This window comes from Leptosomus discolor, chromosome 8 (assembly GCF_034619465.1).
Source record: "Leptosomus discolor isolate bLepDis1 chromosome 8, bLepDis1.hap2, whole genome shotgun sequence".
Classification (NCBI taxonomy): domain Eukaryota; kingdom Metazoa; phylum Chordata; class Aves; order Leptosomiformes; family Leptosomidae; genus Leptosomus; species Leptosomus discolor.
In genome coordinates this window covers 9935706-9949142 of record NC_141398.1, presented here as the reverse complement: position 1 = coordinate 9949142, position 13437 = coordinate 9935706, and the positions used below count along the sequence as shown (strand labels likewise).

General features: G+C 47.0%; 1 protein-coding gene across 1 annotated transcript in view; it reads right to left on the bottom strand.

Annotated features, from left to right (window-relative positions):
* EPB41L4B (erythrocyte membrane protein band 4.1 like 4B) overlaps positions 1–9965 on the bottom strand; it is a 174995-nt gene extending 165030 nt beyond the window's left edge. The window contains 1 exon segment of the mRNA XM_086469142.1: positions 9660–9965. Coding sequence (XP_086325268.1) covers positions 9660–9965 — 306 coding nt within the window.
* Positions 9966–13437: the final 3472 nt, after the last annotated feature.

Sequence of the window (13437 nt, the reverse complement as noted above, 5' to 3'; positions counted from 1 at the left end):
TAAGAAAACATCCTGCTGCCCTCTCTTCATTGCTCAACAGCAGGGAAAGAAAAGGAAAAAACCCTCAATCAAGCCCAATACATGAAATAGCAGGAAGAGGGACGAAAAGAAGTGAAGTCTTTTACACAACAAACAAGTTACATTGCTGCTCTATTAAACGAGTTCTTCCCTCCTCAGAGGTACAGCAGGACGCCTGAATTCACAGAGATACACATTAGCATCCAAAGATCACAACACGAGAGAAGGTAAGTGGATACTGCCCACTGGACTTCACACTTGCAGAGTGCTGACTATCCCAGTGACACAACCTATTCTGAAGAATACCAGCAGTCTTCACTTATTTGCTTAATTCAAAGAGATAACAGACTCATCATTCATCATCTCTCAAAGCAAAGCACTCATGGAAGGTTCATTATTCGGGAAGAATTTCTACTCAGTAAGTAGCCTGAATATAAAACCTGCATACTGAGGATTTGCATCTCTACTGAATAGTGATCTTTGTTGCAACACAATGATTGTACAGAGCACTGGTGTTTTCAGATCTACTTATAAAGATGTAGGTTCTTGCATTTGGTCTTTTTACATAAATGCAAGCTCTCAATTTAAAATCATATCATATCACAGCTCCAGGAACCACTATCAAGGTATGAAAGATTTATTTAAATGACAGAAAACAGCCTCGACCAATTCTGGATAGGAACAAGGGAGAACGAGGAGAAACTTAATAGAACTGCTCCTTTTCTCAGACAATGTGGAAAACATTCACTTGCACAGTCAAAGCAGGTAACATTTGGACATTAAGTAATTTTGTTCGGTCTTAACTCCAACAAAAAAATATGTGATGCAGTTAGCATGTTTATTTTATCCATCAATATTAAAATAATTTTTTTTTTCACAGGCTGGGATAATGTTAAAGCTTAACACAGCCAACTGAAATTGCTTATCTTCTAATACATAACCTACAAGACCTTATATAATGAAATACACACAGTAAGAAACTTTTAACTTAAAAATGGGAAGTGATTTCCTTGTTCGGTCTCAATTTAAGTAAAAAAAGAAATAGGTGTTTTCCCAGCAAAGACTGTTAAGCTACAAAATTCCTCTCAAGTCTACATTTTTTTTTAATATATATATCTATATATCTCAATCACACCAACAAAAGTAACACACACAATCAACTACTAGTACCACAAATAAGTATTGTGAAAAACGTTATTTTCCAACAGCCACAAGAGAAGTCATCCTTGGATAAGTTATCCTTTGAAATAACGTTGCAGTCTACAATAACTTAATTACAGGTCGCAATCCCTAAGTTATAGCACAGTGCCTTTCTAACTGTATATTTGATACTGGAATGGTCATATGAGTCCAAGTTCTTCAAAAGAATGGACCTACACTCTGCACGTATTTGTGTAGAGTTATTTGTTGTATTTCACAAAAATTAAATTGGATCCTCCATTAGGATTTCCAGTCTCTATCATATAAACTGTACCATGTGTTACTGTATTTCATTATTTGAATACATCTCAATTCAATGTGTTTGTCAGTATACTAAGAAAAAAAAACAAACAAGACAACATTTGGTATTTGTTTGGATAAACTATCTGTGGTTCCGTAACAACAAGGAAGGGAAATAATCTGAATCTGTACAGATCAAAACAGCCAATATAAATTAACTCTTAATATTTTTCACGATTCATAGATGGAGTCTGAATCTGGAACTTCAACAAGTATTACAAAATAGTCTCATCACAATATAGCTAATGGTCCAGGACATATTTAAATTGATGCATAGAAATAAATGGGAATAGCAAGTCAAATGAAGAGCAGATGGTCACTCTAAACACTTCATTACCCTCCAACCCTTTTATTTCTAATGTAGAAAGAATAAAAGAACATTTACCATAGTCTGCACTGGAAAACTAATACTAAAAAAACCCCATGTGTTTCTCAAGTAATTTAATATACTAATCCAGCAACAATGTACGTACAGTTAATAGCTGTTGACTTCATCTTTCTAGCAAAAAAGGTAAGAAATAATTTGTACTTATACTTTACTTTGCAAAGGGTCTACAAATTTAATGACATGTATGTTCTCCCTTCTCTCAACTTCCTTCCCACACCGTTTGAGTTTTCAGGTCCACTTTTGTTGCCTCATACGAAATCAGCATTTTTAAAGTGAGGAGGTTTATAACCTTTGAACTAACTATTTCACCAGTTGCTACCAATGTTCCTCTAATGTCTGCTCTAGAGCTGGGAATGTTCAGGACAAGGGGTCACCTGCACCATTTGTGCCCTGACAGGCAGGGCACTTAGCTAGTCAAGCTGGTTGAAGGAGGTGGTGAGCCAGCCACAGACCCCTAGCTACAGCTGAGAAATTGCGTTTTCACGGGGGAGGAATGGGACGACTGAGGAACATTTCAAATTTCTGACAACTGCAGAGAATCACAGAAATTATCTAAACTGGCAGGAGGGAACGGGACAGAGAACTATGCTCGAGGTCCGAAACAGAAGGAAGCAGACCTCTAGTGCTCTTTAAAGTGCCTCCCAGAAGAGATCCTCCATGGTGAACTGTTTCACAGCCTGTATAGCTGCTCCTGGGATGCAAAGAAAACTGCTTTTACAGATTGGGAAAGCAGAGTGGGGTTAGAAAAACCCCACAAAACTAAAAGAAATCTGCTCTTATGAAAAAGAAAATTCAGTAGGTATCATGCTAGTAATACAGGTGACATCCACACAGAAAAAAAGTACAGAGAATTGCTCAGGGAGGAGACTGCAAAGGAGAAGGGTGGGTGGAAATGGCTGGGAATTTAAAAAAAGAAGCCCTAAATTAGAAAATGGACCTATGCTCAGAGAAGGAGAGACACTAAAGGAAGACGGCCTCTCAGATAAGTTACAGGAAAATTTACAGAGGCACTACAAGTAGCACAAAGAAGCACATGAGGAAGAAAAGCATGCACAGAGAAGCAGAAGTAGAGATATCTGTTCCCTCTCTGCTTCAGAAAAGAATTGGAGAGACAATACATTCCATGCTTTATATATCATTTCTAGTTTCTTCAACATTTCAGCCTGTTTCCTCATGTACTACCTTCTGCAACTCAAACAAAACTAGTCCTCTGCTTGCTCTTCTATAGGGGCTGCACTCACAAAGTCTCTTTGCTCCCATTTCCTGCCTCGTAGGAACTTTGCACGCCCAGACATGCTTTTTCCTCTTCAGGACCACTACTAAGAACCTAAAGCTACAGGTTCACTACCCAGCAATCTAGTCTAGAACACAACCACTGGAAAAAAAAACCAACCCTGAACATATTAGATGCACACCGTTTACAAAAAAACCCACATATTTTCTAACTGTTCTGAAAGTTTCTTTCTTATTGACCATCTCCAGTCAAATCCATGGTGGTCTTCAGAGCTTCTCCAGTGTTCATGATCCCGTAGGTAAGCTGGGTGCCAAAACCTGCGACTGAAATGCATTTTTGTGCTAACAAGCAAAAATGCCACACTGACATTTCAGGTGGTTACTTTCCTAAGCATAGCTGTGTTCTAGTCCATTGTAAAAAGGCTTCCGAAAGAATGCATACAACCACCTTATCTTCTCCCCATATCTTCAAACACATAAGCTCTCCATCAGAGAATTAGCACCAGGCGCTCATACTTTTGTCTTTGACTGGTTGTCAACTCTTTGCAGCAGCAGTCCTGTTATCCTGTCTAACTGTATTGCATTGAAAAATGGCATTAGTTTCCATAAATACCCAATGGAACTCACAAGCAGAATTTACCTAACATGTGCCAAAACAAAACACTGTTCGTTGTCTCCCTCTTTTACTATGTACTGCTGAAGTACCTTTTCTCTGCTGTAGATTTATCGTGGACGTTTGGTGAGCACATCAAGGGCCTAGAATTCCCTCTCCTCTCTCAAGAACTTAGCACTGTGCACTTCTGAAGCACAGCTGCAGTCACGTGTGCACACCCCATCTCATTCCTATTTATCTGGGGCTGCGTATGTCCCTGATTCCCTACATGATTCTACTATGAATGTTTTTCCACACACCTTCAGTATACACAGCAAGGCAAAAAAGTACACGGAAAACATCATTAAAAGCTACTACCAGAGGACAACACATCGGGTTCTAGCTACAGTTACTCGATCAGAGCTGTAGGGTAATGAAAAGGCATTTCAACATGAGCTGCAGAAGCAAAACACCCAACCCCTTCTAAAAAGGGAGCTTGATGAGTTTACAAAGGGGATTACAGGTGCTGGCGCCCACAGGAGTTCACAAACATGAGAGGCCTTTCCAGTGCTGCAAATATGCTTTTAACATTTTCCAGCAAGCACTCTAATTTTATGTTGTTGAAAGGTAACTTTTGCATAAAGATGGCATATTATCAATTTCATAAGTGATAAAAGCTTTAAAGAATTAATTAAAAATCCTGTTCCCCATCTGATGCAATGTATCTGTTTGGGGGGGTGGGGGGGTAAAGGAGACTCCAGAGAATGACTTGAATCTAAGTGTCTACATGCATATTAGCACATTTCTCCAGAGTTAATATTCCTGAAGCATCATTAGAAAATAATGTGCGATGTAAAAGAAAGAAAAAATTAGCTGTACTTCTCTCCTGATATTTATAACTTTCTCAAGTCAAATACACTAACCAATAATTATAAGATAGAGATGACTACTCAAGAGTTAACATTTACATTCGATGTAAGCACAGAGGCCAGACAGCAAATTTTGTTATGTTTTGTTACGTGTTACTCCAACAAGAAAAGGATACAACACATAGAAGATCAGAGATTAAAAAAGGGTATTGAAGAACATTTACTATCCCTATCCTGCAGTGTTTCCATAGCAGCCGAAACAATTATTAAAACAGATACACCAAAAGGAAGGCAAAGAAATAATACAAAAGCTATCCATCTAAAAACAATGCATAGATTTGAAGAGTTATATCGGACTTGTTCATTAATTTAATCATTAAACATCACCTACTTTCTAATACATCACACAGGTCTTCGTAATGACGTTCATAGCAGCACAGAAATTCATCAGACCAAGGAGATTTTTAGAAAGGAGTATTTATGACAGACAACATGTTGACTGCTGTGGCTTCATGTCACAGAAAATGTAAGGTATCCTATATCTGCTCTGCAGGATGAGGATTTCCATAGCAGAGTAAGCTTACCATTTGTTCCCTCTTTTTTTATCCAACTTAAGACTACACAAACCCAAGAACCCCCTACGTGTGTTCATTCCCCTCCTGCCCTCCCCCAAATTACCACAGAATACTGTTTTCAGTGGCATTAAGAAAAAGGACATTAATTCCTGCTACCCTAGACAGTCCCACTGAATAGCCACCTTTCATATCTTCCCTTTAAGCTTTCATAAGATGCACTGAATTAAAAACCAGAGGCTTGGTTTTTAGAAATGCCAGCAACCATGTCTTACAAAGTCAACAAAAATTTGGCTTTTTGGCCTCATCCGAGAGCCATCTATAGACAGTTCCATTTACGTATTAACTAGCAGGATCATCACTGCTGCGTAAATGTCAATGCTCTTTCCCTGCATTCTCTATGTAAGAACACAGCATCATCCGTAACCAGTTTTCTGTTCGTGAAAGTCATGATTCCTCCAGAAAAACAGAGGCAAGATTGTTTTGACAGCAAGTGGCCCTCCATCTACCTACAGCTGAGTTACAAAATCTAAACAAGCAACAGCCTCCAACGCAAGTGAAGATGCAACACAAAAGATACTACACAGGCTCTCAGCGGTAAAAAGAAACACATCGATACCTGTGGGAAGGCAAGGAAGGGATGGATTCTAATGTAAGTATTTTTCCCCTTGCATCAATTCTTGTAACTAGATTTCAGATGTGCAGACATGTGGTGTCAGGTCAAGAGGAAGTAATGACACCATTTATGCTCCCCTTCCCCTGGGAAATCACCCCACAGCAACAGAGCTGGTCAGCTGGCACTCACTCCTCTATAACAGATCCAACCTTAATAGCCTCTCACATTCAACACAGGGCCCTGAGGAGTTCCTGGGTTTAAAAAGCCATCCAGTGCATTATGCTATTTAGAAAGAATACTTTCAAAGTGCACGATCCTTGCCTTCGGAGTGAATGAAAAAGCAAGCACCATCAAGCAGTCCTTGAAATTTCATGTGAGAAGCTGAGTACAGAAACCATTATCCAGGGGTATCTACAGTGCTCAGAGTAATTTCATGTTGACATTTGTACGGGGACAGCTGGGTAGGAAGCAAGTTCAGGAGAGCCGGAGAACGCCTGCAAGTGAAAGAGCACGCAGCCCCGTCGGAGGGCAGGCTAGCAGATGGGGTAGTCCAAGGGCAGAGGACATGCAGTAAAAACAATAAAGCGCAAATGCCCCAGAAGGAAGCGGGCGTGGAAATGCAGATAAAGAAGAAAGGTAACTCTAGTCAAAGTATTACTATACAGCCTAGAGAAGAACCAACTGAGGAAAGACTCCGAGATCAGGGTAGACCTCTAAATCTTGCACTCGGCAACCTAATTCTGTAATCACCATTAGCAGACAAGAGCTGACCAGACGTGCAATTTCTAATACAGATACTATCACCTAAATGATAACGTTAACCCTAAAGATAGTTATCAACCCGCTGATGTAGGATGTACTTTTCCAACAGCGCCATCACCCCCCACACAGGGGAAAAAACACTGTGGCAGAACCCGATACGTTTAACCTGGACAAGAGTTTCAGGGTTTCAGCTTTAACATTACAAAAAACCCAGAAACTTTTTTTCTACACATATAGCTAACATTTTTCCGCAGTTGTGTCTTTTCTGTCATTCCTCCACACAAACACATAGGCCCTGTAGTCTTTAAAATCGAATAAACCTTTCAAATACTTCCAAGTGATATCTTAGTAGCCTAAAAAGTTGTAGTTGCAAGAGTATCATGTCCTAATGCCAAGTTAGAAAGACAGCTGGGGTATAATGGTAGCAGGTAGTAAAAAGAGCACATTTTACAGACGCCAGTATCTCCTGAAATAGGTGCCTGTGAACACAATCAGCAGCACAGGGAAGTCCTCTGCAATTACCTACATACTTGACTTCATGGATAAGCCGCTCACTGCTGATGAAGCCCTCCCTCCCTCCCTTTCCATCAAATTTGAGCTGAAATGGAGAGAAACCACAACACACTACTATTTTTTTTTAGTTGAAAAGATGCTACTCAATTAATTCAGCTTAACCAGTCCTGACCCACAGCATCTGAGTATTAAAGCACATTGTTTCAGGCTCTAATCCCATAAAATCTAGAGCTGCAAAGCTCAGAGAAACTTCACTGATCAACTTCTATAAATGGTGCAACGCCTCTTTCAGTTTTTCTAACTCTCAGTGTGGGTGTTACTTTCCGTGAAAGAAAGGGGAAAGGCATGAGGAACAGATATGTAATTCAACAGAACAGTTTTTAATCCTCAAAACATTGACAGCTATTACATGCTTCAGAGTCCTCCACCAGTCCAGGGATTTCAGTGAAAAAAAAAAAACAAAACAGATTCTTACCCTGTCTTTGGACAAGCGAACTAGAACCACCACGCGTGCAGCTCACATTCTGAAAACAACATCAGTCTAGGCTTCCCTTGGAGGTCAAATTCAAGCAAGAGTGCTGCACAGCTGCTTCACTGGACCAAGCAGACACTTCCATATACTGTCCATACTCAAGGACTAAGAAGAATGCCATTACATCATTTTCTGGTGTTTCAAAACCACAGACTGTCTTAAACAGGCTCTACAGCAAAAGCTGAACTCTTGATACATCAGAGGGAGTATAACCCCAAGCAAAATATTTACTGAGCTTATCTACATAGACCTCTGTAAGTAAATCCTTAGCATGCTGATAACATTCATCAAGGCTTCTTTAGAAAAGATTTGTGCTGAGATGTGAAAAGGATGGCAGCAAGTTGTGAAGGAGATGTGAGGGGAGGAAATACATTAGCATTTCCAATAACCTGAAATGCGTGATCTAGTCTGTAAGGCAAGTGAGGCCTGATAATTCTGCAGCAAGTATCTCTAGGTGGCTCCATTCACATACTTCTATATTCACTTGTAAGAGTCTCACTCCATCTCTTCAGTTTCTTTTAAGTAGAAACCACAGGGTTGCCAAATTCCACGTTTTAGTCAAGTGATGCCAATATACATAGATGATTATTAAAATGAAAGGTATCTAACAAGATTCAAAAGGTGCTCTGAAAAAAACACTTTTATACTACTGGAGAATAAAGTAGTGTGCAATTTATCAGGCTGTTACACTCATTATTAGTAAGTTCCCCCACCTGTTTTTGTAGACCAAGCTTAATGGCTGGCAATTATTTGGGCTAAAACAGAAAGAAGATTAAACGTTTTTCAAATATGATAAACTTCATCCTATTTCAGGGGAAACTTTGTGTTCAAGCAGGAAGGAAAAGGTCAGCAAAAAAGGACAGGTGTGGAGTATTTAGCAGCTGCAGGGAATGAACGTTTGGCAAACCCCGAATTCTGTAAATTAGTACTATACACTGTGCAGCTTCCTTTAAGGGAGATACAAGGGCACACAACGAGCTCTGGGAAACCCCCACAAACGCGGCCCAACTTCACGAAGCGGGCGAACACACGCACCAACAAACAGACACACGGCTCCGCAGGCCGGCACCGTCCCTTCCTCGTTCCTCCGGCACACCGGCAGCAGGGCGAAAAGTTCAGCGCTAGCTCCGGCCGCGCACCCGCCCGGCCCCGGCCCCGCCGCCTGAGGCGCTGGCGGCCCGGCCGCCCCTCACGGCCAGCGGCCCGTCACCTGCGACCGCGGCCCCCGCACCCGGGCGTCCCTCCCCGCACGGGGCGGGCGCTTGCCTGGGAAGGGGGCAGCGCCTCAGGCAGCCCGCAGGCTGAGAGCACCGCCGGCTGAGGGGTTAAGTGGGGGCGCCAGAAAAACAAGAGGTGAAGAGGCGTCGCCCTCGCAGACTCCCGCCGGGGCGGCCGCAGCGCGGCCTCGCCTCACGGCCGGCCTCGCCCCGCTCTCCCCGCCGGCGCCACAGGTGCTGCGGGGTCGGGGGTCGCCCCCGCCGGCTGCAAGCCGGAGGGCAGCGAGGCCAAAGGCACCGTTCCCCGCGGGGGCTCCGGTTCCCCCTCCCGCCCGACGCCGGCGGTGCCGTCGGGCGGGGTCTATGGGCAGCCGCCCCCCCCGCCCCCCCCAGCCGGGGAAACACACAGGGACGGCGGCCCCTGCTGGGAGAGGCGCCGCTGGGGGCACCGCTGCAGGGGGCTGGTGTTTTTTTTTTTTTTTTATTTTGGCTGCGGGGTGGGAGGAGAGCGGTTGCCCACCTTCCCGCTCCCTCCGCGGAAACGGAGGAGGGACGCAGACGGCTCCAGGCGGCAGGAAGGGGGCGAGCGGAGCGGCGGTCATGGCGGGGAGGCACGGCGCGCACCTGGCAGCAGGTGCATGCAGGCGGGGACGGCGGCGAGGACGCCCGCGGAGGGGAGGAAGAAAGTAGCGAGGCTTGCCCGGAGAACGGCGCATGTTGTGCGGCCGGGGGGGGCACCCGCAGGTGCCTGTCACCAGGAAGGGGGGGGGACACACACACACGATGCGGAGGAGGGGAGATGCAAGCGCCGTGTTGCAGGCAGGGGAGGCGAGCGCACGTTACTCACCGGCAGCTCCACGTTGACTTCGGTCCCGTCCAGGAGGAGGACGCGGCACTGCAGCACCGGCTTACTGCCGCCGGCCGCCGGGATGTGGACGGGGGCTCCGGCGCTGTGCACGACCCCTCCGGGGTGCGGCGAGGAGGGGAAACCTCCCGAGCCGACGACGGCGGTGGCGGCAGCAGCTCCTCGCAGCCCCCCGTCCCGCTCGTCCCCCTCGCCGCCGAGCCCACCTCGCCCGGCTCCGCGCCCGGCTCCTCGCCCGTAGCGCTGCATCGACCGCCGGCCAAAGGTCCTGCGCAGGAACCGCAGCATCCTGGGGGCGCCCTGCCCGGCCGCTCACACCCCCGAGCCCGCAGCTCCGCGCCCGGCCCCACGGCGCCTCCCAGAGCAACGCAGCAGCGCCGCCCGCCGGGAGCCAGCCCGCGCCGGGCGCCGGCCGGCCCGCCCCTGCCGCCCGCTCCGCCCTCTGCAGCGCCGCCCGCCACCGGCACGGCGGGGCGGGCCGCGCCGCGGCCCCTCCTGCCGCCGCCGAGGCGGGGGAACCCGAGCGGCGGGCAGGGGGAGCTGCTGAGGCGGGCGGCGGGAGGCCACCTGTGGGGGCGGCGCGGCCGGGGCACTCGCCCTCAGCTCTCCGGCTCCCGCCGCGTCAGCCCCGCCGGCCGCGGCTCCGCAGCGCGGCGGGAGGGAGCGTCTAGCCGCACCGCTCCTCCGGCAACTGCCCCGGCTCCGCGGCGGCTGGGACGATCGCGCCGGCCGTTGGGGCGGCGTCTGCGCGGTGGCTGCCCCTCGCCACCGCCCCCGGGCCGGGGAGGGGAGAGGAGCGGCGGCGGGGCGGGGGCGCGGGGCCTCCCCCGGCCGGGCCCGCCGCCCCCGGGCGCCTCGCTCCGCGCCGGGGGAGAGGAAGAGAGGGGGGGGCCGGCCCGCCGGGACCCGCCGCCCGGCCGCGCAACGCAGGGGCCGGGGGCGGCCCCTCGTTAGCACCGAGCTCGCGGCGCTGCCCCCGCCCCGCGTCCCCCCTCCCCACCGCGGTCCGCCGCTCCCGCCCCTTCGGACGGGCGGGAGAGGGGATGGGGGAAGTGAATGGCGAAATAAAAAAACGGCCGGGGCGGGGGGGGGGAGGATGGAGAACTGAGAAGCCCGGGCGCAGCCAGAAAGACGCGTCTCGCCTGTGGTGGGGGAGGCCGAAGCAGCGGGGAGGAGGAGGAGGAGGAGGAGGAGGGCACCGCAGCGCTTCGCCGCCGCTGCTGCCTACATCCCTTGTGCACAAACTCGTCTGCCCGGGGGGTGAAAATGCCCCCGCCTTTTCCTTGGCAATCGCCGCGGTCTGGTGGTTTAAGGAAACAGATACGAGAACGTGGTCCCGTGGTAAAAAACAGACCCTCCAGGGGCCTTCCTGGGGTTTCGCTCCTTTTCGTTTCTGCAGCTGTGAGTGAGGGATTTATTAAAGTGTCGTAGCAAATCCATAGGTACAAATACTCTGTCAGAGAGTCTCTCTGCCAGTAAGTTGGATATTTATGTATTCAGGCTCGGGTGAGAGCGCTTTTGCTGAATTGCCACCTATAAAATGCTGGACGTGAATCATATCTCATGGAAACAATCAGTGGGACTAATTCTGTCACCCTGTGGTCAGATGTGATCTAAGGGGCTTTGACCTGAAATAATTTGCTGCTTCTAAAGGTTTTTTTTTTTTTTCTGCTGTGGATTTATTTCTCTTAACTTTGCTTCCAGGCTGGTTTACACCAGCATTGTTCTATTAGGTATTCAGAAAGCCTGCCAAAATGTCTCAGGTTGTCATTTTTTATTGAGACTTGATAGTATTAGGTAACTGCCTGCTGCTTCTGCATCCTTTTCCATGTTTCTTCAGTGCGCTGGATCAGGTCTTGAAGTGTCTCATCAGCCAAGACTTGTCACCAAACTGCATGATCTTCGTCAGGGATGCATCTGCAGCCCTTCTGCACTCTGTAGCTGCATAAAAGAGCTTTTGTAGAAACAAGAGTGGAAAGGTGCAAATCTTTGCCTGCTAATGTTCACAGTCAAGAGTAGACACTTCTTACAGATTATGGGGCTTTTTCCTTTTTTTTTTTTCTTTTTGCATTAGGAGGAGAATTTTAATTTTCTTTCAGATCCTGAATGGTGCAGCATACCTTGGGGTTCTTTCACTGCTTTGAACACTGAAAATATCACAGTCCCATAAAGCTTGTTTGCATACCATAAGCCACACAAATGATCTTAGGGGTTGGAAATTCAGCAGAAATGCTGTTGTCTCTTGAGGGAGCTACAGCAATTCTGGAGCAAAGGAGAATGGGGTGGAAGGGAGGTCTGGTGTTGCTCAGGACTGGACTGGCAGAAAACTGAGCAAGTCTTTTGCAGTGCTAAAAAGCTTCTTTACTTGGCTGTGATGCTTCAGCCCTTTGTCTCTTTCAACTTTTGTCATGAGAACAGAAGTCTGATATTTTAAAATATGTAAACTGCAATACCAGCCAGTGGCCATACCCCAGAGGCAGTGCTTTATTTACGGAAGTGCTGCACAGATGCTGAGGTCCCATTAAGTCTTGTATTAAGCAATGTGAGATAATGCTCATGGTAAAGGATCTTTTGGAAGGAGTTGGTGGTGGGAGGAAACAAAGCAGGTTCCTTAGTACCCAGCCTCTCTTGGAGTAAAACAATTCCACCGTTATTTTGTCTCATGTTACCAGCTGAGCTATCTTTAGCCCCGAAACAAGAGCCTTGAGCAACTGTGGGTACTGAGGGTGTCGTGATGCATTTACTGCAAGACGTGAGGTATTTAAACCGGTATTTGTATCCAGGTTTGTACTTTTACGTTCCACCCATCTACATCCTCTCTTCAGGATGCCCATTTTCAGGTGGGCGAGCCCTAAAGTGATTCGGTTTGCTGGTGCCTCTGTCCTGCAGTCCCTTCTCAGAGTGCTTACTACTTGCTTGCTTTCCAGTGAGAGGCACAAGCAGAAACTGCTGTGGTCCTCATCTGTGCTGTAGTGAAGGGCGTTACTTTTAAATCTTTACCGAAATAGCCCTCCACTGCAGCACCTACCTCCTGTGGAGTACTCCTGTCTCCCTTGGGAGTCATGCTTCGATGGCTGTCGCAGGAAAGGTGGTGACCTGGGAGAACTGTTTGTACTAACCCATGTCACGGTTCTGGTAGCAATCCCCTCAGGCAACCAGCCTTACCAATGGTTTTGCCATAATGCTAAGCAGTGTGTAAAAGGGAGAGTATCGTGGCTAAATAGCTGAATAATGATAAGTACTTTGTTCTTGTCCTTTGATTCAGAGTTTTGGGTTTGTTCAAATCTTCTCTGATTGCTTTTTGAAAGCTTCGTAATGGAGGCGGCCACCTGATGGGGATGGGGAGTGAACCACTGACAGCCCATGAAGAGACTTCTCCCACGCTGGGTACGTACACGCTGCCTGGACATCAGAGACCTCTTTCTTGTTTTACTTTCTGTCACTGCAATCACACTTATGGATTTTTCCTGGCCTGCCAGGCTTTCACTGTCTGCAAAGGAGTGATCTAAATTTAATTTGTGTGCAGCTGGAGTTTCTTTTACTGCAGTTTTGAAGAAATGTTATCTTTACTGAGTAACTTAAACAGGCTTCTATTTTGTAAGCTTCTGGTGGGATACGTTTTGTTACAGTCATTACTAAATGAAACTTATATAAAGAGATTCAAAGAGCAAGTACTGGTGTGAACCCAAATGTTTGTGTTGATAAAACTAGAGGGGGGCGGGTTTTGAAGAAATCTGAGGAGTTATGACATATGTTCACT